Consider the following 26827-nt stretch of genomic DNA (forward strand, 5'->3'; position numbering starts at 1 on the left):
TTGAGCTCCGACCTCCCTAGCCAGCTTCCAACCTGCTAGTAGTGCCTCATATTCCGCTTGATTATTCGAGGCGGGAAACCCAAATTTGAGGGAGAGTTCGATCTAGGTCCCCTGGTCGCTTTCGATTATTACGCCTGCACCACATCCTGTTTTATTTGAGGATCCGTCCACGTATAGATTCCATTCTGTGGGGACTTCCGGTGTGTCCGTAAATTCCGCAATGAAGTCGGCCAGATATTGAGATTTGATGGCCGTCCGAGCTTCGTATTGAAGGTCGAATTCGGACAACTCGACTGCCCATTGCAAGATTCTGCCTGCCAAGTCTGTTTTCTGTAAGATTCTTTTTATGGGCTGGTTGGTCCGAATTTTAATGGTGTGAGACTGGAAATATGGGCGAAGTCGTCGAGATGTTATTATGAGAGCATAAGCGAACTTTTCTATTTTTTGGTAGTTCAACTCGGATCCTTGTAATGCTTTGCTGATAAAGTATATGTGTTGTTGCCCATTGTTGTCTTCTCGGACCAGTGCTGAGGCTATTGCCCGATTTTCCACTGCGAGGTACAAGATGAGTGGTTCCCCTTCCCGTGGCCGACTCAATATAGGTGGCTGTCCCAGAAATTTTTTGAAGTCTTGGAAGGCTTGCTCGCATTCAACTGTCCATTCAAACTCATTTTCCTTCCTTAGAGTGGCGTAGAAGGGGAGAGATCTTATTGCGGATCCCGCCAGGAATCTGGACAAGGCTGCCAGCCACCCGTTGAGTTGTTGTACTTCTTTGATGTAGGTCGGGCTTTTCATGTCGAGTACGGCCCTGCACTTGTCTGGGTTTGCCTCGATTCCTCTCTGTGTGATCATAAAACCCAAGAATTTACCAGCTTCTACTACGAAGGTACATTTTGTGGGATTGAGTCGCACGCCATGTTGTCTTATGGTGTTGAATACTTGTGTCAGGTCGGATAATAACATCTCTTCGTTTTGCGTCTTCACTAGCATGTCGTCTACGTAGACCTCCATGATCTTTCCGATGTGTTCCAAAAAAACTTTATTCATTAATCTTTGGTAAGTGGCTCCCGCATTCTTGAGACCGAAGGGCATAACAATGTAGCAGTAATTTGCCTTTGGGGTTAAGAAAGAAGTTTTTTCTTGGTCAGGAGGGTACATTGGGATTTGGTTATATCCCAAGTATGCATCCATAAAGGAGAGGTATTTGTATCCGGAGGAGGCATCTACCAGTGCGTCGATGCTTGGGAGCGGATAAGGATCTTTCGGGCAAGCTTTGTTGAGATCGGTATAGTCGGTGCACATTCCCCACTTCCCATTTGACTTTTTTACCAAAACGACATTAGCAAGCCACTGCGGGTATTTGACTTCTCTTATGAAGCCTGCCTCCAATAGAGCTTGTACCTGTTCTTCCACCGCTTGAAAGCGTTCTGGTCCTAGCTTTCTGTGCCTTTGTTGTACCGGCCGAGATCCTGGGTAGACTGCTAGCTTGTGGTACATTAGTTTGGGATATATGCCTGGCATGTCTGTGGCCTTCCACGCAAAGAGGTCGGCGTTGTCGCGTAGAAACTGTATGAGTGATTCTTTTATGTCCCCTTTTCGGAGTGTGCCGATGTTGGTTGTTTGGTCCGGGGTGTTCCCGATCTGGATTTTCTCTATTTCTCCTTCAGGTTGTGGGCGGAGTTCCTCCCGCCTCCGAACTCCACCGAGCTCGATTGTGTGAAATTCTTCTCCTCTGCCTCTGAAGTTTAGACTTTTATTGTAATAGCGGCGCACCATTTTTTGGTCTGTCTTTACTATGGCTATTCCTTCTGCAGTTGGGAACTTCATGCATAGATGCGGAGTCGAGACTATTGCCCCGAGTTGATTTAACGTTGTCCGACCTATTAGGGCATTGTAGGCTGAGCTTACGTCAACGACGATGTAATCTATTTTGAGTGTTCTTGACTAACTTCCTTTTCCAAAAGTTGTGTGGAGCGGGATGTATCCCATTGGTTGAACCGGGGTATCTCCTAACCCGAACAGGCTGTCCGGATATGCTCTGAGTTCCTTTTCTTCCAAGCCGAGTTTGTCGAAGGCAGTTTTGAATAAGATATCGACAGAGCTCCCCTGGTCTATCAATGTGCAGTGAAGATTTGCGTTTGTCAGTATCATAGTGATTACCATGGGATCGTCATGCCCTGCCGTGACGCCGAATGCGTCTTCCTTGGTAAAAGTGATCGCCGGGATGTCGGGTGTTTCCTTCTTTTCTGCGACGTGGTATACATCTTTGAGATGTCTCTTGCGGGATGATTTGGAGATTTCTCCCCCGGCGAATCCACCGTGTATCATGTGGACATGCCTTTCTGGCGTCCGGGATGATCGAGCGGTTGGTCCGACGTCTTCTGCTCTTCTTCTTTTCCTTTGTTCATCATCACGGGTAGCTAGGTAGCGATCTAGCCTCCCTTCTCGTACGAGCTTTTCTATGATGTTTTTCAAGTCAAAACACTCATTGGTGGAGTGCCCGTGGATCCGATGGTATTCACAATATTCAGCCCGGTTTTCTCCTCCTTTTTTGCCTTTGAGTGGTCGAGCTGGTGGTATTTTTTCTGTGTTGCAAACCTCTCTGTAGACATCCACAAGAGACACCCGAAGAGGGGTGTAATTGTGGTACTTTTTGATTTTCTCTCCATGTCGATCTTCCTTTTTTCTGAAATCCTTGTCTTTATCCTGAGGGGTGAACCCTGCTTTTGAGGTCTCTCCTAATCGGGAGTTTTCCTCCATGTTGATGTACTTTTCCGCTCGCTCATGCACCTCGTTCAGAGATGTGGGGTACTTCTTTGATATGGATTGACTAAAAGGCCCTTCTCGCAGACCATTAATGAGACCCATGATGGTAGCTTCTGTTTAAAGGTTTTGTATATCCATGCATGTTTTGTTGAATCTCTCCATGTAGTTACGCAGGGCTTCTCGCTCTCCTTGTCTAATTCCTAGTAAGCTCGGAGCGTGTTTAGCTTTGTCCTTTTGGATGGAGAATCTGGCCAGGAATTTTTTAGCCATGTCGTCGAAACTTGAGATAGACCTAGGAGGGAGATTGTCGAACCATCTAATTGCTGTTTTTGTTAAAGTGGTTGGAAAGGCTTTGTAACGAACTGCATCAAAGGCATCGGTGAGGCACATTCTGCTTCTGAAGTTGCTGGGATGATGGCTAGGATCTGTAGTGCCGTCGTATAAGGTCATGTCTGGAAGTTTAAAGTCCTTTGGGATTTTTGTCTTCATGATTTCTTTGGTGAATGGGTATTGCTCCTTTCGTGCGTTGTCTTCGGGAGTGGATCGGCTGGCTTTCGTCTTGACATCAGCTTCAAGTTTTAGGGGTTTGATTTCCAGTTCCCGGCGTCGCCTTATTTCTCTTTGCAGATCCTTCTCGGCCTCTCGTTGACGTAGGGCATCTTCCTCAAGTTGTTTTAACCGATCTTGGAATGCTTCCAGGGCTCCCTCGTTTGGGGAGTTCTTATTGTTAATTTGGGGAGTATCTTTTGGTGTTGTGCCCACGTTTTTGTGCGGCATTTTTTCTTCTAGATCTGAGATGTGATCGTTGTCATGGTCGTCCACCATGGTAATGGGATGACTTCCAGGTCCCCGGCAACGACGCCAATGTTCCGAGGGTTACCTGAAACTGTAGGCCGATCTCGGATGAGATCTTCTGTGAGGGCTGGAGATGTTGTATCCGACTTGTTGGACTTGGTGATGGTGCTGATCCTTCATCCCCGGAGGGTGGGGGGTACCTGCAAGGGACTCCGATGCTTAAGTTAGAAAGGGTATTAAGCAGGTTTTTAGTAGAATCAGAGTATGAGTTATACCTGTGTGCTCCAGTGTATTTATAATGGCGTAGAGTGACCTTCTTAGATAAGATAAGTTAGTTATCTTATCTTATCTTTATCTTCGAGCGAGGTCATCTTATCTTTAAGGGAACCGCCTTTATCTCTATAGGCTTGGGCCGCCATTGGATTCGGGTCGTGTTCCTCTGCTTGGGCCTTTTTATTGGGCTTTCCTGTGATTGGCCGAGATCTTTAAGAAGAGGTCGGGTCATCCTGACCAGAAGAGGTCGGTCGCTTTATCTGTAGAACATCCCGGGTCGGACACCTCGACCCAGGGTATGAACAGCTCCCACGGATTATATAGAAAGTGAAACAAGACATTCACAAAGCAAGTTTCCAATTGTTGTAATCAAGTAAAGGTTTCCAGGATTTATTTTATATAGGTAAATTGCCCTTAAAATTTTATTTTAAAACTTGACACATTTAATGATTTTAAAATTATGAACATTAATATTTCATTATTTATATACATCATATTTAAAACTTAAATACATAGAAAATAAAACTTAACAATAAGTTCTTTACATTATTTATTTACATGAATACTTAACAATCTCACACATTAAACTATTCAGTCATTGATCAAACGACCAATATTTCCTTCAAGATCCTCAAAGAAATCGGGTACATCATAATAAGTGGTAAAATTTTTAGCATCATTTGAAACAAAATTTGTTTCCTTTCCTTTATCATCCTTTTTCAAAGATGCTTAATAAAGATCGACTAGGTGCCTTGGTGTACGATAAGTACGCGACCAATGACCCTTTCCACCACAACGGAAGCAGTTATCCTCTGTTGATTTATTTTGCCCAATATTTCTTTCTTTATCCCACTTTTGGTGAGATCCTCTCCTTTGAACATAATTCTTTTTCCTTCCATAATTTTTTCTTGTTATTAAAATCTTGCCATTTACCTCTTTTTGGGTAATGATTTGTCGCATTTACTTCAGAAAATGGGGCGGCGCCAGCTGGGCGCACTTCGTGATTCTTTAAAAGCAACTCATTGTTGCGTTCAACAATAAGAAGGCAAGAAATTAAATCAGAATATTTTTTAAACCCTTTTTCTTGATACTGCTGCTGTAGGAGCACATTTGAGGCATGGAAGGTTGAAAAAGTTTTCTCCAACATATCATTGTCAGTTATATTTTCGCCACATAATTTCATTCGTGAAGTGATTCAAAACATTACAAAATTATATTCATTTATGGATTTAAAATCCTGCAGATGCAAGTGCGTCCATTCATATCGGGCTTGAGGAAGTATCACCATTTTTTTATGATTATACCTTTCTTCAAGGTATTTCCAAATATCTGCAGGATCTTTTAATGTGAGATATTCATTTTTCAATCCTTTATCAAGATAACGACGAAGGAAAATCATGACTTTGGCTTTATCCTTCTGGGATGCATTATTTTCAGCCTTAATGGTATCTTCAAGATCTATTGAATCAAGATGGATTTCAGCATCTAACAAGTTTAATCACCCGTGCCATGCACGTAATAATATTAAAATTATAATTTTAAGTTGTTATGTTAAATTTCATTTTAATTATAATAATTTAATTAATAAAAAAATAACTTGTATGCGTTGTTTTTCTTTTCTTAATATAGTATTAATTGTATTAACTATAAAATAGTTATTTAATCTACTTTTTTCAATAAATCAGGCATATATACTCAATATGACCATAAATAATCTAGTAATACTTAAATCAACCAACAAAGTTTTATATGTTGGTTTACTGTGAAGTAAGAAAATATCAAAATCAGCTCAAAATGAAGAACAAATTAATAGAGAATCCTAATGCAGAAAGTTTTGTAATAAACAATAAATAATTTAAACCTACTCCTACTGAATAACAATTCAATGCTATCCTTTGATACCTGCAAAATATATACATGAAACAACACCGTAGCAATGTTTGTATATAAAATTATATGATTAACATAATTATAAAATTGTTTGTCAAGAGAATAAAATTATACAAATTTTAATGATAATTTTAATATTCTCAAACTATTAATGTACAATAAGAATTCATCTATTAGTTCCTAGAATTTCTAAATTTTTTTAAGTGATAGTAATAAATTTTAATAAATAAATAGATTTAGTAAGACATTTTGTTATTACCTTTTTATTATAGACTCTCAAAAACTTCTCTATATACCACATTCATCATGCAGTTATCTTCCAAGTATCCATGATCTTGCAACAGCACTCGCAGACCATCTTTACTCGTTACCCTTGATAACGCAACATACAATTGACCATGGGTGAAAACTGGCCTTGGAAGGTAAATTCCAACTTTCGATAGAGTTTGTCCCTGGGACTTATTTATTGTCATTGCAAATGACATGATAATTGGGAATTGTCTTCTTTGAAACATGACCGGCAATGTTTCATTATTTGGAATTAGATTCAGTCTTGGGATAAGAACAATACTTCCAGCTTTGTTACCAGTTAAAGTCTTGCATTCTATCACATGATTTCCCATTCTTCTAACTTGCATTCTCGTTCCATTGCACAAACTATTAGTTTGGTCTATATTCTGCAGCAACATAAAAGGAGCATCAACCTTCATAACCAACTTGTGTGGTGGTAGGCCTGAACAATTTATTCCATTTAGAATCTCCGACGAGAAAGCATCTAACTCAAATTCCATATTTCCCTCTTCAGCACACACAGAGTCTGAACTTAAGTAGACTCTTTCTTGTCCAGGTAATCCTGCAGTCATCTTGTTGTTGACATTAGTGACACAATCCAAAGTTGGTGCAAGAATTGCTCTATCCTTGAAATAATTTTCAATGGATAAATTGGATAACATATCTGGATACACGAAATCAATGAGGTCATCCAAAGTTGTCTCAGAGTTCTTAATCAAAATGTCAGATGGTATATGAACGATTGATTCACCATCTGTTGTATCACTAGCCAAACCATCACCAATTTTGAGTAGCCATTCTGCAAAATTTATGAGTTCTTGTATGTTGTTGTTTTCACCAAGTGACAATCTCATATTTTTTGTAAGTTTCAAAACCTTACAGTTATGCCACAAATATGAAGAATCTTGCCTTGAGCCTCTGAGAATCACAGGTAAAATTTGTCTAAAATCTCCTCCAAGAACAACAACTTTACCTCCAAATGGCACATGAGCATTATACGAATCTAAGCACCTTAAGATGTCTCTGAGGCATTTGTCTAAAGCTTCTTAACAATACTTACTTATCATTGGAGCTTCATCCCATGTGATTAATTTGGCCTTGGATATTAACCTTGCAAGATGACTTTCCTGTTTAATGCTACACAAAAAATTCTCATTTGTGGCCAAAGGAATTTTAAACCTTGTGTAGTTCTTCTATTAGACAACAAAAGTGCAGCAATTTCACTCGAAGCAACATTTAAAATTATACCTCATTTAAACCTAATTGAGCATGATATAATTGACCATAAGAATGTTTTTTCACAACCACCTTGACCGTATAAGAAGAAAAGTCCACCCATATTATAGCTAACAGCACCAATTATTTGATCGTATGCAAATTTTTGCTCATTAGTTAGCCTTTCTAAATACCCACTTAGTTCATTCGCAAGAGCATTAACGTCAAAATAATTGAAACAATTGACTATTACGACTTATATATATACACACACTAATTACAAACGATATAAATTTTTAATGGAAATACTTGATACTAATAAAAAAATTATATAAATAGAAATTATTTAATTTCAATTTTAATTTCATATAACAAAACAGTGGTTTTCAAAAATTATGAAATCTTTTTATGACATATGTATTATGTCATACGTATAAATTATACGGGTTATTATACAAATTCATATATATGCATAACAAAACAGTTTAATATTATATATTTTTTACATTAATTATATGTCAATATTTTAAAAAAAGAGATAAAAAAGAGATATATAAATATGTATAATATTATGGCTATATATGAAACAGTTTTATATTGCTTTAATTATAGAGACTTACTATAATTATATAAAATTTAATTTGAGAAAATAATTTCCCTTGCCATAAATAATATACTAAAACTGTTAGTATATTATCTTCTTTATGGTTAATTGAATTTATCAATGATTTTTCCGTGTAAATCGTTATTACCCAGTTTTTAATAACTACTTAATATACAAAATTTGAAATTGAAAATTGTTATTACTAATTCAATTAACTGGTTAATTGAGTAATAATTGTCAAATTATTAAGGTGCAAAATCATTGATTTACTCAATAGATTTCCTCATATATTATTTATATTTTAAGTAATAATTTGAAATTATATTATTTATCCAGTTAATAATACTATTATTAAAAATTATTTTTTGCATTGATTTTTAAATCAATTATTAAATAATTATTTTTGTTAAGATACTTGTTTATAAATTATTTTAAATTATATTTTGTTAAGATATAATTATTTATATTATTACTCATGACATGGGTATAATTTCATTTTATACCAATTAATCAATTATAATTATATGACACGGGTGTAATTTCAATTTTATCTACGGATTATTTTCCGTAATAATATACAACATATTATTTATCGTGATAATTTGATTTGATTGATTTCTAATTATTTACATATATAAATAATTAAAATATATAACATAAATATCGTAATTATTATAATTCTATGATATAATTATAATTGACATATTTTATCATAATTAAATGTTGATTTGATATAATTATAATGAAAATACTTTTCCAAAATAATATAATCTACTATTATTCATCCACTAATTATTTGGCAATAAACCTTAATATAATTTTTTACATCTCCACTATGAGAAATAACTACTTAGATATACCAAATTATACGTAACATATTACTACTTGTATAAGTTAAGGCATAAAGACAGGATTTAATTAAGGTGATTAAAACTTTCACCAAACAGAATATGACCTCAATCGAATAAAAAAGGGGTACTCGATTTTGTATTAATTAGCTAGTCGAAGAAATAACATACTCATTCATTATTCATGTTTCATTATATTTTTTAAATAATATATAGAAAATATATATCTTGTGTATAAAAATGTAACTATTAGTAATTTTATTAATAAATCTTTTTTTAAACTATTAGTAATTTCAATTTTAATAGAAAATCTGAGAAAATAATTTTGCTTGCCATAAATAATATACTAAAACTGTTAGTATATTATCTTCTATATGGTTAATTGAATTTATCAATGATTTTCCTGTATAAATCGTTATTACCCAGTTTTTAATAACTACTTAATATACAAAATTTGAAATTGGAAATTGTTATTACTAATTCAATTAACTGGTTAATTGAGTAATAATTGTCAAATTATTAAGGTGCAAAATCATTAATTTACTCAATAGATTTTCATATATTATTTATATTTTAAGTAATAATTTGAAATTATATTATTTATCCAGTTAATAATACTATTATTAATAATTATTTTTTGCATTGATTATTAAATCAATTATTAAATAATTATTTTTGTTAAGATAATTATTTATTAATCATTTCAAATTATATTTTGTTAAGATATAATTATTTAAATTATTACTCATAGTACGGGTATAATTTCATTTTATACCAATTAATCAATTATAATTATATGACACAGGTGTAATTTCAATTTTATCCACCGATTGTTGGCAAATAAATTTTATTTCAATTATAAATAAAATCTGTTTTTATTAGCAAATAAATTGCCTTTAGGTCAACGATTTAATATATGTGTAGGTTCATTTTTTGTCAAATATAATGAAAATACAAATAAAGGATAAAAATAAACTTAATAATATATGACACTAGTTCATTTTATTAAATTATTTAAAAATAGCACATCCACAAAAAATAATCGTAATATATAAATTGAGGCAATAATTTAAAATTCTATAATTATAATGTAATCAAATACTAATAGTAAAACCAAATTACCTAAACAATATTGAACCTATTCTAGTCCTTAGTCACGTATAGTATAGAATCATTATTGTAACGACAACCAACTGAAATAACATCGTAAGTTTTAATATTTAGAATTCGTGCAAAATCAGACCATCCTTTTCTTAGATAAGCTTCATCATCCGCTATCCATGCAATGCGGCAAGGTATAGAATTGTCACACCGAGAAACCAAACTAACTCTTATTCCCCTCAATGGCATTGCATACATGCAAAAGAAAGCTGGTAATTTCTGAAAAAAAAATCAAAATATGTTAAAAAAATTATTCTAATAATGAACAGTTTAAACTAAAAAAAAATTAAATATATTACCAATCGTTGAAATTGCATATCTGAATTTGTCATGAATTTAGCAAAACTGATCGCTTACATCCTTCGATAAAGTAGAGACTATTGCCTCTTCTTTGAACACTTACATCCATGTAGTTGGAACCCGAATCAGTGAAGACAACTCGATGATGTATTTCATGGATGTGATGCATTGTAAATGATTGTGGCAAAAGACAATCGAATTGGAACATTAGACGATAAGAATAACTTAGAATAACAACAAATAAAAAATTATCAAAAGAATAATATAATAGAATGAGTATATAAAAAAAGTATTATAAAAATTATAAATTGTACCTTAAAAAGATCAACTTCAATAAAAAACGAAGAATACATTCTTATTCTATGAAGTAGTAAAAAAATACTAAATATAAAATTATGAATTGACTCTCAAATTTAGATTCATGTACCACAGAAAAATACTATATATAGATTTTAGTAAAACAAAAATAAATATGTAAATTATCTATTATTAAGGTAATTTTTAATAATGCATTAAATTTTGATTTGATACAATTATAATAAAGATATGTTTCTAAATTAGTATAATTATATATTATTCATTAAATATTAACTACAATATAATTATATTAAAGATATTTTTATAAAATAATTTAGAAAAATTATTTGATATATGTGAATCGGGTAACAAAGATTTATTATTATTATTATTACTATTATTGATATTATTATTATCATTAAAACTATTAAAAGTATTTTTAATTGATAATTGATAAGTAGTTTAATAGTGCATTAAATATTGATTTGATATAATTATAATGAGGATATGTTACCAAATTAGTATTATTATATATTATTTATTTAGTATTAATTATAATATAATTACAATAAAATAATTTAGAATAGAAAAAAAAATTATTCGTTTTGGAGGAAAAACGGAGGCATGAGAGATCGACATGTCACCTTTAGTAGCTGGGGAAAAACCCAGTTTTAGTATATTAAGTAGATATTCATGATAAATAATTATTTCTAAATATATCAAGAGCATTAAATTCAAGATGAGAGAGTTTCAACATAATAAAAATTTGTTATCTGAGTCTTCTTAAAAATTTGATCAGAATCTCGTACTGATAACGTGGTATAAAATAAATAGAGAAGAGGTAATAAAATAAAGTATAGAAAAATATTACTATCAGTATTTACCAATATTATTATACTACTATAAAAATAATATATTAATATTATATTAGTAATATATGAAGAGAGAAAGTAAAAAAGTACTTTGTAATGTAAGAGAGAGAGTAATTGTTTTATTATTACTGTAACTCTGTGTTACGCACTAAAATTTAACTTCTGTTTCTAAAATTTAACTTTTATTTATACATGTAAAGAGACTACTGTTTTCCATTATCATTAAATATAAGAACTTTGTAACATAACACTTCAGTATAAAAAAATGAGCCATCCGTAGCCATCCATTTCATTCTTATAGTAACAATTTCTATATCATTTCTCTCAACTTGTGGATTTGGCAAAGAGGCAAATGGAGCGAGCGTTGTTTCGAGGAAAGTGAAAGGAAACAGTATGTTTTGAAACTTTAATGAGATTAATTGAATTAAATTCTAAAAAAAATTAATTTGCATTTCAATTCTCACATCAATTTTTAAATTTAGCATAAAAAAATTTAAAAAAAAGGTTAAAGTTTACGTAATATTATTATGTAGTCTCGATAAACAAAAAGAAAAAAGGAATAGAAAAATAAATATATTTAAAAAATTTAATTTTATTAAAACTAATGTAGATATTTTAACTTTAAATATAAATTTTACTAGGTTAAATTTATAAATTAAATTTATTTTGATCGCATGCCAACTGAAAGTGATGATAGCGGAGAGAACATGTGACTGAGTAGTAGAGAACATGAGTACGAGAGCAAGAGAGCGAGAGCGAGTGGGGTGGGGAACCACCAGGAGGGAAAAGGATCATCGGATTTGGAACACAGAAAAGTTTCTTCAGCTGGAACAAGACTCTTTCACTATCTTTGTCGATAGGCTACCGGTGAACATCTCTAAGCAGGAATTGTTTGGTCTGTTTTCATGGACGGAGAGGATCAATGACATTTACCTATCCAGGAAAACGCATGGTGGGGTGGTGTATCTGTTTGCCTTCATTAGGTATACTACGAAGAGGGGAGCCTTGAAGGCGATCGCGGATATGAATCGGATGCGGCTAAAGGGGAAGGAGATTTTTGTTGGAGAGGCTCGGTTTAGGAGGGACGGCTCAAAGAGGAAGTAGGCACCGGGTAGTGTTGATACTAGGAAGGGTACGAATACTAGGGTGGTGGATCATGGACGAGGTCTTGCACCGGACGAGGACCCTGTGGCTACAGGAATGGTACGCCGCGGATCACATGATGCGAGGAGCAAGGCCGAATGGGACGGGAGGAAGGGTAAGGAGCATGTGAGTGACCCCCAACAAGAGTATTCGGGGAAGGCTTTGGAGACTTTGGAGGGAAGGGTCGTACAAGCCTCGGTGGATGAACGTAAGTTGGAATGGCTGCGAAGGATCTTGGTTGGAAGTACTACGGTAGCGCTTGATTACAGACTGTTGAATGCTATAGTGCGAAGGAAGTGGCCTCAGATAGTGAAGGTCTGTGAGTTGGGAGCGTACAAGGCCTTGCTAATATTTGCTAATAGTCGCAACGCGGATGATGCTCTTACGTTCAACATGAATGGTCTCTTGAAAGTATTCAATCGAATTGGTCATTGGATTGAGTCTGACCGGTGTGATAGAAGAAGAGTTTGGCTTGAATGCACTGGAGTCCCGGTACATGCTTGGTCCGAAGCTACCTTCCGGAAGATTGGGGTGCAGTGGGGGGAGGTGGTGGTTTGTGACCATGGAATCATGTCGGGTGACTCCTTCAGGGTCGGCCGTATATTGATTGAGACTAGCTGGTTTGAAGTAATTCATGAACGAATGGGCATCTCTGTAGGTAAGGATACGTTTGGGTGTTTGTTACCGAGGCGAGTAGCGGGGTGCCCACTGCCCTGGGTAGTGGCATGATGGCTGAGCTGGGAGGTAACCAAGGACCCTATCCTGGAGGCGATTGGGCCGCTGGGGGGGAAAGCACTGGCGATGGTAATGGCCCTCAGAAGCAGCTGGAAAACTGTGTAACGGCGGAGGAGTTGATGGTGGGGCCGAAAATGGAGGTTGTGACGATGAAGGTCGTGTGGTAATTTCCTCAGAGGATTTGGATGAGTAGGGTAACGGACATTTGAATTTTAAATTTAGAAGGACTACGAGCCCGGAAGTTGGCCCTACGATGACAAAGGTTGGATATGCGGGGTCTTCAGGTAACGATGAGAATGTTGATTCTGAGAGAACGCTATCCTGGGATATGGTGCATGGGAGGGTGGCTGATGAAGCAGACGTCACTAGTACTAGGAGGTGTGTGGGGTCAAAGGAATTACATGCAGATCCAATTGGATTAGTGACCCAAAGGAAACACAAGGGTAAGGAAGACACATTGGGCCTCCGGCGTTGCAGCCCACTTGAGGATTATAAGAGAAACCACGAAAAGGGCCAGGTTGCTAACAGCTTGGATCGGGTAGCTGGCCGGGTCAGGCCCACGGAGTCTATGGTTCAGGAACTGGGACAATTCGAGGATGTGTTTCAAGGCGGAGGGGCCTTGGATAACGGCAACAAAAGCCAGGCACATCGCAAAGAGGTTTGGTGGAAGGACAGGGTTGGTATAGGTGGCGCAGAGGGAAGAGCACAGTTGGGTATGCCGTCGGGTGGCGGTGAAGGGGATCGGATGAGCCATCTCCCAAGTAGCAATGAGGGCCCAAATCGCGGTTTGGTGGGTAGATCGACTACCACTGGGCGGCTGGAGTTATCGGTAGCGATGCCTCGCATAGGAGGCCAGGTCGGTGACCGCCTGGATGCGGCGGTGGGCATGGGAGGTGGGACGAAGGGGGGCTTGAGCTGAGTGGACATGCCTTGGGCCGACGGTGGAGGAGGGGACCCGCATGGCTCTGATGGAAATGGTGAGTTTAATGGAGCGTTGGAGAGTGTGAGGAGGTGTGAGAGTGACCAGGTGATAGGAAGCTGCAACTGTCCTGAGGAAATGGGGGTCACTACGAAAGCAGGGTGCACTGGGGATTGTCATCAGTGCCAAAGGTGTTTGACAACGGGTATTACACTGCTGGCCAGGTGAATGGTTTGCTGGAGATGTCGGCGGCGCAGCCCGCGGGGATTGGGGAAGGAATAATAGGGGGAGGGGATGTCCAGAGTGAGGTGGAGAGCGACGGTGCTCCCGAGACTTCTGACACCAAGCGGGAGGAGGAAATACTAGAAAACAAAAAGGCCTGGGACTTGGCGGTGGAATCTGGGGCGATACTATACGGCGAGGAAGAGGATATTATGGCAATACTTCAGGCTCAGAATGAGGAAATAGTTCGGAGAAGAAAGCAGACCAAATAGAAGAAAAAAACAAGAAGAATTCGTCTGAAAAATCGAAAAAAGGTGTGTACAACTACCTTACAATGATATTTGCATCTTGGAATGTTAGAGGGTTGGCGGGGGTTGGGAAATTAAGTATGGTAAAAAATTTCAGAAAGAAAGTCAAGGTGCATGTGTTAGGCCTAATAGAGACAAAGAAAGAGGTGGTGACTAAATTTGATGTTGTGCAAATGTGAGATAATGATGGAGTGGGTTGGGAGTGTGTGGAGGCAGAAGGCGCATTTGGAGGGTTACTGTTGATGTGGGATATAACGGTGTTTAACTCAAGTAACTGCTATAAAGGAGCTAGGTGGTTATGTGTGGATGGGGTGCTGGTAAAAAAATAACTTTAAATGTGCATTCTGCTTAGTGTATGGAGAGCATGATAGGGAAGCAAAGCTTGTTGTGTGGGAGGAATTAAGTTTCTTGGTCAGGTTATGTCAGGTACCTTTCTGTTTTATGGAAAATTTTAATGAGATTGTCAAAGTGGAAGAGCAACTCGGGACGATTTCTTTGCCACGATCTGCAGCAAAGTTTAGAGATTGGATTAATGACATGGAGTTAAGGGACCTCGCTTTAACTGATTGTCACTTTACATGGTTCAGAGGCCAGTCATGTAGTCGTATTGATAGAATTCTGGTCAGTTTGGAGTGGTTGGAAGAGTTTCCTGAAACAAGGTTATGAGGGGGCCCAAGAGGTTTGTCAGACCACTGTCCGATGATTATGAATGTTACAAAGATGGGAGGGGGCCGCAGACCTTTTCGAAGTCTGGACTCATGGTTTACTCATGAAGGGTTTTTGAGGATGGTGAAGGAGGAGTGGAGAAGCTTAGGGGATGGTCCATTCATAGATAAATTGGCAGCTTTGACGGGTCTGTTGGGGAGATGGCATCGAGAGAATTTTGGAAATATAGACAGGCGAATTGATATGTTTGAGGAGGAAATCAGGAAGGTAGATGACATGGTGAGTCATGGAATGCATGATGGAACAACGGAAGCTAGACGAAAGGCACTTGTGAGCTCATGCAAGAAATGGTATGTCAGGAAGGAAATCCATTGGAAGCAGATGTCACGATCTAGACATGCCAAGGAGATGGATAGAAACACTAGATACTTCCACAATATTGCTTCTGCTCGGAGGAGGAACAATCGAATCGATGCCTTAAGACTCCATGGAAGACTAGTGAGGAATCAAACCAGGATCAAGGTGGCTATAAGGGATTTCTATAAGGACTTGTACCATCAGGAGCCGTCTCCAAATATAGGATTTCGGGATAGGCTGGTAAGGCGAATAACTGACGAGGAAGCTGTAGAGCTGGAGTGGATACCGAGTGCTGAAGAAATAAAGACTGCAGTGTGTGATTGTGAGTCCTCAAAAGCACCAGGGAGCGATGGGTATAACATGAATTTCATCAAGAAATGTTGGGCAGAGGTTGGGAGGGAGTTCACGGAAGCAGTGTTGGGATTCTTCCAATCAGCTGTGCTGCCAAGGGACTCGAACGTCACTTGGGTGGCGTTGGCGCCGAAATTCATTGAAGCAACAGAAATTAAAGATCTAAGGCCGATTAGTATGGTGGGCTGCGTGTACAAGGTCATATCTAAGGTGCTGGTTCGGAGGATGAGGCATGTGATGCCAGGGCTAGTGGGCGAGACTCATAGTGCTTTTGTACAGGGCAGGAAAATCCATGATGGGCCTTTGATAGCTTGTGAAACTGTACAGTGGTTGAAATCAAGAAAGATGAGCTCAGCAATAATTAAACTGGACTTCCAAAAAGCGTACGATAGAGTCAGGTGGAGTTTTGTGGATATAGTGCTGCAGAAGATGGGCTTTGGACATAGGTGGCGGGGGTGGATTAAGGAGTGTGTATGCTCTGCGTCTATGTCAGTTCTTGTTAATGGAAAGCCTACAGAACCTTTCAAAATGGAGAGGAGACTACGACAAGTTGATCCTCTGTCCCCCTTTCTATTTGTCCTAGTTGTTGATGTTCTTCATAGGATGATTAGAGAGGCGGTAAGGAATGGGCGCATCTATCCACTCTTAGTTGGACTGGACCACATTGAATTGTCGCATCTCCAGTTTGCGGACGACACTATACTCTTTTGCCCTCCAGAGGAAGAGACCATACGGAATTACAAGCGTCTCCTCCACTGCTTCGAACTGATGTCTGGGTTGAGCATTAATTTTGAGAAGTCTAGCTTTATTCCGGTTAACTGCAAGCAACGTTGGACGGAGAAGATGTGTCACCTATTGGGCTGTAAGGAGGCCTCCCTCCCTGTTCGGTATCTTGGCATCTCCTTGGGAGCGAATCCGAGGCTAGTGAAGACATGGAAACCAGTAATTGATAAGGTGGAAGACAAGCTTAGTTTATGAAAAGCCAAGACTCTCAATAAAGCGGGTAAGTTGGTTCTCATAAAATCTGTTCTTAACAGCTTGCCTATTTACTATCTAAGCTTGTACAAGTTGCCTAAGGCTGTAGCGGAAAAGTTGATAGCCTTACAAAGACGGTTCTTGTGGAGTAAAGAGGATGGGCGAACTGGTATGCCACTTGTGAGATGAGAGGTAGTGATGGCTCCGAAAAAGGCGGGTGGGTTGGGAGTGGGAGACGCAGTGATTCGAAATACGGCCCTTCTGTTTAAATGGTGGTGGCGATTTTCGAAAAAGGACTGCCCCTTATGGAAGAAAGTAGTGTGTTCTTGTAATAGCATGAGTCCTGCTGATATGCTCCAGGGGCAGCCTGTGCCTCAACGTGGGGGCCTTGGAAGGATATCTGTTAGCTACGAATAAGGAAACCACAGATACAGGAGAAGATGATCATGGGACTGTCAATGGAGGTCGGAAATGGCAGAACAACCCAATTTTGGGAAGATGTCTGGCTACCTGGTGGGGTCTTGAAGGAGATATTCCCAAGACTGTTCTTAGTCTCAAGCCTTAAAGGATCCGTTATTGGGGACTGTGGATTTTGGGATGGCTTAAAGTGGATATGGAGCTTCTAGTGGAGGAGACAGCTGTTTCAATGGGAACTAGAGCTGTTAAACCAGCTCCATGAGATCTTATTGCCAGTAAAGCTAACAACTGAGAGGGAGGATATGATTTTCTGGAAGTTTGATAGAACAGGTATTTTCTTGACTAAATCCTTTGTACAGGTGATGCAAGAAACGGTCACCCCAGAGGAAATAAGGAGTTATAGCTTTACTAGTGCTGTTTGGAGGGGCTTCGTCCCGCACAGAGTAGAATTGTTTACTTGGTTTGTGTTGATTGAGCGGATGAACACCAAAGAACGACTATCCAAATTAGGTATTCTTGGTCCACGTGATGATTTGTGTGCTTTATGCAGCAAGGCTGTTGAGTCTGCTTTTCATCTGTTTATTGGTTTGAGTTCACTTGGCAAGTGTGGAGCGCGCGTGGTTGTTCGCCCTTGGAAGGTCATGGACCATACCAGGCACACTGAAGCAACACTTTGAGAGTTGGACGCATGCGGCGCAGAGAAAGATTGAGCGAAAGAGGTGGTTGGTTGGATTCTTTACAGTCATTTGGGCAATTTGGCTAGAGAGAAATGATCGAGTATTCAATAATCATGCAGGAGTCGTGGAAATAATCAACAAATCCTTCATGTTCTCTGACGAGTGGCTTGGTGGTATTCTCTCTGGTTGTTGATGGCAATGCCAAAGATGACGAGGGATTAATATCACTATTGAGATTGGTAGTAACGTGTGTAATTTGCTTTTAATTTCTGTTCTTGACTATTGTTACTCCACTGTGCTGTGTTGAGTGTGTTTTAATTAAAAAAAAAATTATTTTGATCTGATTTATTTTTGGTTTAAAGTTAAGAATTAAAATTCTCACAAAAATTTAAATTATATATTTTTTAAATTTTAAAATAAGAAAAAGAATCCAATTCTGAATAGAATTCTAATGTGTTTTCCAAACACAGCTAACAAGGATTCAAGGAAGGTGGTTATTCAAACTCAACTGCGATAACTAATCATCAATCAAGTTTCAGAGCATGGGTCTAGCTCAAAGCGCCGAAGCTGCGGCACACGTCACCCAAACCCAAACCCAAACCCAAACCTCAACCCAGACCTCAACCTCGAACAATTCTAATTCCACTTCCCTCGATTCCGTTCTTGCAGGTTCTTTCACTTTTTCGTTCATTGATTGCACTCTTTCTATTTTATTATTCTTTTATGCCTTTCAACTGTTTGTGTAAATGCCTTAAACCTGTGTCTTCGTTCGTTTTGTTACAGAAGCTGCGGCATATGGAAACAACGATGACACTGAAGAGGTTTGTACTTTCTTTTCTGATAATCTCATGAATTGACATGCCAATGAGCGAATGGAAGTGCTGAAAATTGTGCCCTCTTTTGTGTAATTTTCTGTTCAGTCTATTGAGGCGAAGGCTCAGAGAGCTCTAGAATGTCCTTGCATTGCTGACTTGCGAACTGGTCCCTGCGGCTTCCAGTTCTCGGAGGCGTTTCTCTGTTTTCTAAAGAGCACTGCTGAAGAAAAGGTAAGTTCCAAACATGTCTGTCATATATGTATTCCTATATAAATCTAAGCAACTTTACAAACCAGGTCTAAGTAACCCTGTAGCATGTAATGATGGATTTATTACTTCATAGTTTGTGCCATTTTATTTAATTGTTTTTTATTCCTTTTTAGAGCTTTATTTAGTTGTTTACATTGGTCGAGGATGTACAAGTTTGGAATTAACAAAGTGTGTTTTGCGGTTAATGTGACAGTAATTAGTTATCATCATATAATTTGTGTTCGGCCGTATATCTTATTGTTAGTATTATGATAATGATAATCAATATAATTGCAATTAGCAGCGATATACATGTTAACCAGATTTTATTAGAACTATTTAGTGTTGAATAAATAAGCATTTTTCTTCAGTTATGATTTTTGTTTCTTTTAAATATAAGAGCTTGTGATAAGTATGATATATCAACTATGCTAGATGTATACAAAAATCGACTATCTGTATAAAATACATGTTGAAATACAAAATACACATTAAAAATGAGTTAAACAATACATGTATTCATTCATACACAAATACATGATGGCTAATTTGGTAGTTCATTTTTGGTATGCACATAGCATTTTTTGATGATCAACAATATCTTTAACGTTAGTAGGTGAGAAGTGAATCTAAACTCTAGGCTTTATGTATTTAATTTGGGCTCTTCATATAATCATATTGCTGATGTCATGTTGCAGAAACACATTGGGTACATCACATACATGCATAATTGTTGAACCCCATTTTAATTGTGAACTTACATGTTTTTGTCTTGAATTTCATTATTTTGTGCAAATGGTCAAGATTCAAAATTTTTTTAATTTATATATTATTGACAAGGGTTGATGTATGAAATGCAATCCTCTTTTGTAGGGATCAGACTGCGTAAGTCCATTTGTCGCCCTGCAGAGCTGCATCAAGGCCAACCCAAATGCATTTTCTAAAGATGTTCTAGGTGAAGATGAAAGTGAGAAGCCTGAATCAACGCAGGAATATAAGATACTTCCTCCACAATGGTCTAGGGAGCCACAAAGTCCAAAATCCAGGCTTTAAGAGAAGAGTTTGATTCTCTCCATTGCGGTTCAGATAGAAGTACACGCAAAGTTCATTTTAAATTTACCTTTATCCTAATAGTCAAAAGGTAGATAGACAATCTTCTTATAATTCTTCATGTTGTGCACTTCTATTTTCTGATTAAAATATATAATTGCTTTTCTGTACCACATCTGCAATAACTTAGTGGTTAAACTTTTCTTAATAAAAAATTGGCATCCTTTATTCTCTTCTAGATAGTCATTGAAATCTAAGATCTGCATGGATTTGGCCCAAAAAAAAAAAAACAAAGAAAAAAGAAAATTCCCTCTCCAGTTTGATTCATGTTATCATTTAATTATGAAACAGAAGTTAAAAAATGTTGCCTAATTAAGTGATGGGAAAAGGGAAAGAAAGAATCAAAATATATGCAGATTGATAGCATAGGTTACATAATAATGCAACAATGATTAGAGTTGCCTATGAAATACTATAGATGCTTGTAGATTGTGATCCCTAAATTGGAAAAGGTGGTTGGAAGCTTAAATGTTAAACTACATAGAATCAATCATCTTTGTCTCCTTTCCTCCGGATTCTATCTTATTCTTTCTTACACTCCTCCTGTTTTGTCATTCCCATTATATACCTTTTCAATAGTAAATAATTTATTTGAATCATCTTAAAAGTTACATTCTTTCGTATGTTCAATACATAAATACATTGATACATTGGCTTCCTAGCCTGGTGGAGTTGATAGAAATTACTTTATCTCCTTGAAGAACAGCAAGGTTTATCTAAGTAAAATAGAGAATTTGGTTTTGGTAACTTTTGCTTCATTCCCTACCCTTACCTTCTCTTTCGTTCACATTTTAAACATTCAAAAAATTTATCATTTAAGATATAAGTTGCTGATATTATCATTAGTATTTTTTAATAACTCGTGGATAACAATGCAATCCATGATATTTCTAAATCCTCTAGGAATTTCATCAATAAGATAATACAAACTTGTAAACGAAGAAATTGCCTTAACTCTTCCAACATAGCAATGCAACTATGCAAGAATATAGATATTATTCCATGGCCTTTTAGTCATGTAGAGCAACACCTCAAAAATAACAACCAAATTAAACAGAAATAATGGTGCAGCAGTTTGAGAAGTACATTGAAAGCCTTAATGACTGAAGAAACCTCCAGTTATTCTTAAAGCTAACAAAGCCTGGGAAGGAGGTGAAACATGGAGAACTGAAAATACTGATTCATCAAAACAGTAGTCTCTTCTTGCCTGCTTTTTGGACAGATACAAATCCGAATAACGAAGAGCAAGAGGAAGCCTGTGACAAGTTAGAGTGAGAAGTTAGGTATCATTATGAACAGATTCAGAGAGAAGAGTGGGTGGGGAGTCAGAAACTTACCTGTTTTACTTGAAGGGTGAGATACGAACGTCTGGTGATAATATCTTCTTCTTATAACTACTCAAAATTTCTCTCATGAATGTGTTTGACATTTTATGTAACTTGATCAATTGAATATTCCCCAAGTACTTCAATCCTGTGGGAACTGCTAACTTTTCACATGACCGTGCTTCAAATTCCCTGAGGCTAGGCATTGCTCCTTCTTTCACATTCCATTCCTCCAGATTCCTTAAATTCCAAAATCTTAGCACTAGAAGTTTTGGAAAGCTCCCTGGGTTACAAAGCATGCTTTTTCCATGATAAGAGTTAGCATAGAAACACAAGGACTCAAGCTTCTCCAGGCTCTGCAATAGTTGCATAGGATCCTGACTGTCTTGCAGCTTTGAAGCTGACAATGTGAGATTAATAAGATTTTGTGGGAGGTGATTCATGCGAAGACCATTTTCTAATTTCCCATACAATTGCAGGGATGCGAGCTTCTCCAGCTTTGATATATCTCTCAATATTAGCTTTTCAGGTTCACCCATTTCATTTACTGATCTAAGTCTGAGCGACTCAAGCTGGTTCAGCTGCACAATCTTCTTGGTTAGTGTATCTTGTTCTTCTGCTTTTAACTGGAAGGCCAATTTCAATTTCCCAAGATTCTTCAGCCTTTGAAAGTCAAAAAGAAGAGGGCACCTCCCATATATGAACACACCCCATAATCTGTAAAGATTATGCTGAAAGTTTCCACTTGGCCTACCCTCAAGTCTACTGCGATAGTCTTGGTTCAGATATAAGTTCTTCAATTTCTTCAATTTCCAGATGAAGCTGGGGAATACACGGATGCATGTATGCTTTACATCAAGTGTTTCCAGGTTCTCTAGTTTGCATATGAATGTTGGGAACTCCTCCAAGTAAGTCCATCTTAATCCAAGATACTTGAGATGAATCAACATACCTAGAGTATCTGGCAACTGTGGTCTGAATACGCGTTCTAGATCAAGAACACTGATTTCCATGAATTGCTCATTTGCAATGCCTGTTGAGAGGATCCTCCCTATGTGTTCTCCTGGCTTACATCCCTCACGTTTGTCAAAGAAGAAAACAGATAGGGGAATTTTTTTCTTGCTGAATACATTTGCTGCATTTGCATCAAGACCACGATCGTCAAAGCGGTAGGCAAATCGCCGCTCTACATGTGTACCTGAGTACTGGCTATGGCTTGTTTTGTCAGCCAATATGATCTCTCTGAGCATACTTGGCAAGCGATATGTCTTAATCTTCCCATTAGACTTCAGTGCCACTGCTTGAATCATGTTGCATTTGTTCAAGTTTTCTAAATATGTTTCTGCTGTGGCTTCTAATGTTTCTTGGTTGTCATCCCTTTGTTTCACCAATCCTTCTGCTATCCATAGATTGACTAATCTCCTGACCGGGATTTCAAAGTCTGCAGGGAAGAGTGTCATGTAGTAGAGACAGTCGCTCAAAGTTTCATTCAGTTCTTGATTGGTATTCACCCAAGCCTGTAGCCATCGAATATTCTGATGGCCATGATTGATTTGACGAAGCAGTGGCCGCAAGTTATCTTCTGTAATGCTGCCTTTCACTGACAATAGAAACCCAATAGAAACAATAAGCAGTGGTAAGCCCCCGCATCTGCCCACCACTTTCTTGGCAAGCTTTTCCTCTTGAGAATTTTCTTTGGGCTTTACAGTCATGGTCACCTTCTGAAACAGTGCCCAACTTTCGTCTTTTGTCATTAATCTAATTTGGTGAGGGCCGCCACATGTGTCAGCATACGAAGCTATGTTGTTTAAGGGTGTTGTGAGCAATATTCTGCTTCTATTTGTCATTCCAGTCTCTGATATCAGTTCCTTTTTGTATTTATCAAAATCATCCTTTTTTGAGATGTTATCCAGGACAATAAGGCCTCCCTTCCCTTTCAAGTGATCACGTACCTCTGTGATGGACAATGCCTGGTGGTCTATGGTTCCATCCTGTTTCATCAGAAGAACTTTTACTTTGGAGGTAGTTCCATCGGCCACCCAGACACGGACGGGGAAGTAGTTTATAACATCTTTATTGTAAAAGATTGCCTTTGCCAGAGTTGTCTTCCCCACCCCCTTCATCCCCACAATGGAAAGTGTCAAAAGATTACCACTGCTGGTGGTCAGCTTGGAGACCAATTCTTTTGCAACATTTTTCGTAGCAGGAATTGAGGGTGAGTTCTGCCTCTTGGTATAACAATTTTTTACTATTTTCTGAAGCAGATCCGTTGCCTTTAATATTTGCTGAAGCTCCGGATTGTTCATTTTCTCTTTTAGGAAATTGGACACTGATTGGTCCACCTCCTGACTAATTGACTTTAAGTGCTCCAAGCATGCTTTTCTTACAGCTGTTTCTTCCCTCCTTCCTCGAAGCTCCTTATTCATTTCCTCTAATTGATGATACAGCGAGTTCATTGGCTCTTGCTTTGAGCCACTTTGGTCTAGCTTGATACGGATGCTATTCACAGTTGACGTGATTTCATCATCATCTGCATTCTGAAATGGTAATTCAGACTCCATTGCATCGCTATCAATGAAATCAAATTTCCATTTGCTCTTTGTATCAAGGAGGTTATGGAATTCATCGACAATGCGTTCCATGTCCTCTTCGAATTGAGTTGTTTTAATGGGGATGCCATTGAAGTGTTTCTTAAACATTGTCCCTACTATGGGGATGCCTCTTATGCTGCCAAAATATGATACCCACCATGAGTAGGCGCTGATGAGGTCTTCAGCTTCTGCAATTAGCATTTTAGCTTGTCCTTTCCAGAGATTTTCTGTGTTAGTTTCCAACTGCAGCTGACTTAATTCATTTGTGAAAGCATGCAGTGGAAGCAACAGATGTACAGACCGTCTCTTTTCCATGCCTGAAAATAGATCATTGCTCTTTCTCATCAATTCATTAATGCTAGTAGAAGGCTTCCGTTGCTTTTGATCTTCTTTGTCGTCTTCAGTTTTGACTGTCTTTTGGCTCTCCTCAGCTGCATATTGATCCAGCAAACTTCTATTCCTCAACCGTGACTTCTGCATGGAGTCATAGATGTCCTTGGCATCTTTATCCTTATTTTCAAGATGACCTTCCACCGATGTTTTAACTCTATCTATTTGATGAAAAACATCTCTGATGGATATCAATCTAAGGATAGCCGTAAAACAACCAGGAATCCTTGTTTGGCTCTGTTTTTTGTAGTTTTTGATACAGGCATCTGCATCACTGACCAGTGTCTTTGTTGAATTTACCCAAAGACTTTCTTCCTTGCTTAGCCACAGATTAATTTCAGATAGATCTTCTGAACCCCAGAATTCACGGCCTCGTGATCTTAAGTTGTCTGCTTCCTCGGTAAGTTGATAATGGTCATCTTTCAGAGCTTCCAGGAATGACAATTTGTTCTCTATCCATTTAACCTTTCCTTTGTAGTATTTGAGCCAACAATCATACCACAAAGAAATACCAAACCAACAAATTATCAACAACCAGAGAATCCACTTCACATAGAAACTGGTGTTGTCTTCCTCTGGCTGAATGCAATCGGAAGTCTTTGAATGATTGAGCATCTTCAGTAAGTGTTTCTTCCGAAGACAAGCAGAATGGCTGCTCGTCACTTCTGTTGATGGCTTGTGCCTCCCGTGTTTTGTGAGACAAAGCTGTCTGCCTTCAGATGCTTATTTGGAAATGGTTGATTTTTCTGTGGTGTTTTTGCAAAATTTTTCAAGGTGTCAAGTTAGCAGATAGCATAGCATAGTATGTTGACAAAAGTGTGGGAGTTAGTAGTATGCGTGCATCTCTTGTTTCTTTTCTTGTCTTTTTAATTTTTAAATATAGATTATTAATGTCTGGTCGTGGAAACAGCCCCTGATCTAATTATCAGGTTAGGCTGCGTACATTATACCCTTTGGATGCAGGCTTGCTTCTGCACCGAGCTGCCCTTTTAGATTATTAATGTCTGTTGGATCTCCTAATCTGAATAGTGGAATTTTTTTATTTCAGGTCATGCAATTATTTCAGCCTTTGTTTATGGATCATTTCGTCTTTGTTTATGATAGCTATGAAAGTAACAGAGTCAACAGAGAACTAAGGGATCCATGCACATCTAACAATAAGTCCACACATTTTGTTATCTAGTGATATTTTTATAATCTTGAGATAGATGCCAAGATTCAAGCTCTTTTTTTTTTTTTCATGCATGTACTAGGTTAGATAAATATTTTCTCTCACCGTGACGGTGCTTAAGGTGTCTGGACCAAGTGTTGAGCAGGAATTAGAATTCCAGCTAAAGAACAAGTTAAATGTTTCACAAATCACAAATGAGAATTTCTGCATTGGATATAGAAACATAGATAGATGGAATTACCAAGCGTACATCATTTTAAAAAAAAAAAAAATCATATAATCTTGCTTTAAGTAGCTCTAGCATAGAGATATGATACTTGAGCATCCAAAAGTTGTGTGCATATGGACACCTAACCCAATGACACAATTAAGAGCTTGGGTGTTAGAGTACCTAGAAAAGTTGATAAGATGAATAATGCGTCAACAATTAATTTAAAGATAGAAAAATCAGAAAGCCTGGAGGTGAAACAATTCACATAGAAGGTGAATACTTCCATGCATATGGATATCATACATAAAGAAAACACTTAAAATTTTGATTAATGGCTGTTGAAGGCTTAGTTATCATATTCTCAGGGTCAGGGAGCACGCTAAGGGTCTTACGGGTTACTTTTTTTCCTTCACAATAGATGGCTTCCCTTACTTCTCTGGGCATACTAAATGGAATAAGAAAATATCACGGCTACAATTTTCTTCAAGATTGGAAACCTTTTTAAGTATATGATCTGCTTTACATCGAAGGATCTCCATAGGACTTCTAAGTGATTTAAGATTTGGTCACCTTTATTGTATTCATTTTCTCAGAAATATGGCCCTTAATAGAGAAATGATAATGCCACTCTTATTTTATTTTTTTTTTTATAAATTTGTACAAATATACAATGTAAAAATATTATGAGAAGTAACGTTATAAAAAATGAGAGTGGCTTTTACCGATTCCTTTATTATTACTGTAAATAGAAGTCGTACTTTCTTATAAGCTAATGTGACGAGGGAAGACAGAGTACGCATTTTAACCGGTGTCATAAAATCTTTATTTTTTAGTATAGATGTCACCTTGAACTTGTTAGCAAAAAGTCATCATGGGTTAGACA

The 26827-nt window shown here is 37.5% G+C and overlaps 5 protein-coding genes across 5 annotated transcripts; 2 read left to right on the forward strand and 3 right to left on the reverse strand.

Annotated features, from left to right (window-relative positions):
* Positions 1–5990: 5990 nt before the first annotated feature.
* On the reverse strand, positions 5991–6869 carry LOC107464704 (uncharacterized). The gene has a single exon (XM_016083660.1). It carries the CDS (start codon positions 6867–6869, stop codon positions 5991–5993), a length of 879 nt encoding a protein of 292 aa, XP_015939146.1.
* Positions 6870–17173: 10304 nt separating this feature from the next.
* LOC127741510 (uncharacterized) lies at positions 17174–18082 on the forward strand. The gene is made up of 3 exons (XM_052254187.1): positions 17174–17205; positions 17349–17532; positions 17765–18082. The coding sequence occupies exons 1-3, from the start codon at positions 17174–17176 to the stop codon at positions 18080–18082; spliced, it is 534 nt and encodes a 177-aa protein (XP_052110147.1).
* A 447-nt stretch (positions 18083–18529) lies between these two features.
* On the forward strand, positions 18530–20424 carry LOC107464736 (mitochondrial intermembrane space import and assembly protein 40 homolog). Its single transcript, XM_016083692.2, has 4 exons — positions 18530–18751; positions 18866–18903; positions 19003–19128; positions 20020–20424. Exons 1-4 carry the CDS (start codon positions 18625–18627, stop codon positions 20197–20199), a joined length of 471 nt encoding a protein of 156 aa, XP_015939178.1. The 5' UTR covers positions 18530–18624; the 3' UTR covers positions 20200–20424.
* Positions 20425–21167: 743 nt separating this feature from the next.
* Positions 21168–23424, reverse strand: LOC107464739 (disease resistance protein RPM1-like). Its single transcript, XM_052253861.1, has 2 exons — positions 21594–23424; positions 21168–21512 (listed from the first exon to the last, which is right to left on the reverse strand). Exon 1 carries the CDS (start codon positions 23333–23335, stop codon positions 21599–21601), a length of 1737 nt encoding a protein of 578 aa, XP_052109821.1. The 5' UTR covers positions 23336–23424; the 3' UTR covers positions 21168–21512; positions 21594–21598.
* Positions 23425–25177, reverse strand: LOC110272468 (uncharacterized). Its single transcript, XM_052254188.1, has 2 exons — positions 23534–25177; positions 23425–23436 (listed from the first exon to the last, which is right to left on the reverse strand). Exons 1-2 carry the CDS (start codon positions 25175–25177, stop codon positions 23425–23427), a joined length of 1656 nt encoding a protein of 551 aa, XP_052110148.1.
* Positions 25178–26827: the final 1650 nt, after the last annotated feature.

Source organism: Arachis duranensis, chromosome 9 (genome assembly GCF_000817695.3).
Source record: "Arachis duranensis cultivar V14167 chromosome 9, aradu.V14167.gnm2.J7QH, whole genome shotgun sequence".
In the NCBI taxonomy this organism is placed as follows: Eukaryota; Viridiplantae; Streptophyta; class Magnoliopsida; order Fabales; family Fabaceae; genus Arachis; species Arachis duranensis.

What these genes read in the sequence shown, in the direction of transcription:
- LOC107464739 (XM_052253861.1), bottom strand. Translation starts at nt 23,335, where the DNA reads ATGACAAAAGACGAAAGTTGGGCACTGTTTCAGAAGGTGACCATGACT.
- LOC107464736 (XM_016083692.2), top strand. Translation starts at nt 18,625, where the DNA reads ATGGGTCTAGCTCAAAGCGCCGAAGCTGCGGCACACGTCACCCAAACC. An exon ending in CCTCGATTCCGTTCTTGCAG is followed by an intron (nt 18,752 to 18,865) that starts GTTCTTTCACTT and finishes GTTTTGTTACAG; the next exon opens with AAGCTGCGGCATATGGAAAC. An exon ending in ACAACGATGACACTGAAGAG is followed by an intron (nt 18,904 to 19,002) that starts GTTTGTACTTTC and finishes TTTTCTGTTCAG; the next exon opens with TCTATTGAGGCGAAGGCTCA.
- LOC127741510 (XM_052254187.1), top strand. Translation starts at nt 17,174, where the DNA reads ATGAGAGGTAGTGATGGCTCCGAAAAAGGCGG. An exon ending in GATGGCTCCGAAAAAGGCGG is followed by an intron (nt 17,206 to 17,348) that starts GTGGGTTGGGAG and finishes GATATGCTCCAG; the next exon opens with GGGCAGCCTGTGCCTCAACG. An exon ending in AAGGAGATATTCCCAAGACT is followed by an intron (nt 17,533 to 17,764) that starts GTTCTTAGTCTC and finishes TCCTTTGTACAG; the next exon opens with GTGATGCAAGAAACGGTCAC.
- LOC110272468 (XM_052254188.1), bottom strand. Translation starts at nt 25,177, where the DNA reads ATGCTCAATCATTCAAAGACTTCCGATTGCATTCAGCCAGAGGAAGAC.
- LOC107464704 (XM_016083660.1), bottom strand. Translation starts at nt 6,869, where the DNA reads ATGAGATTGTCACTTGGTGAAAACAACAACATACAAGAACTCATAAAT.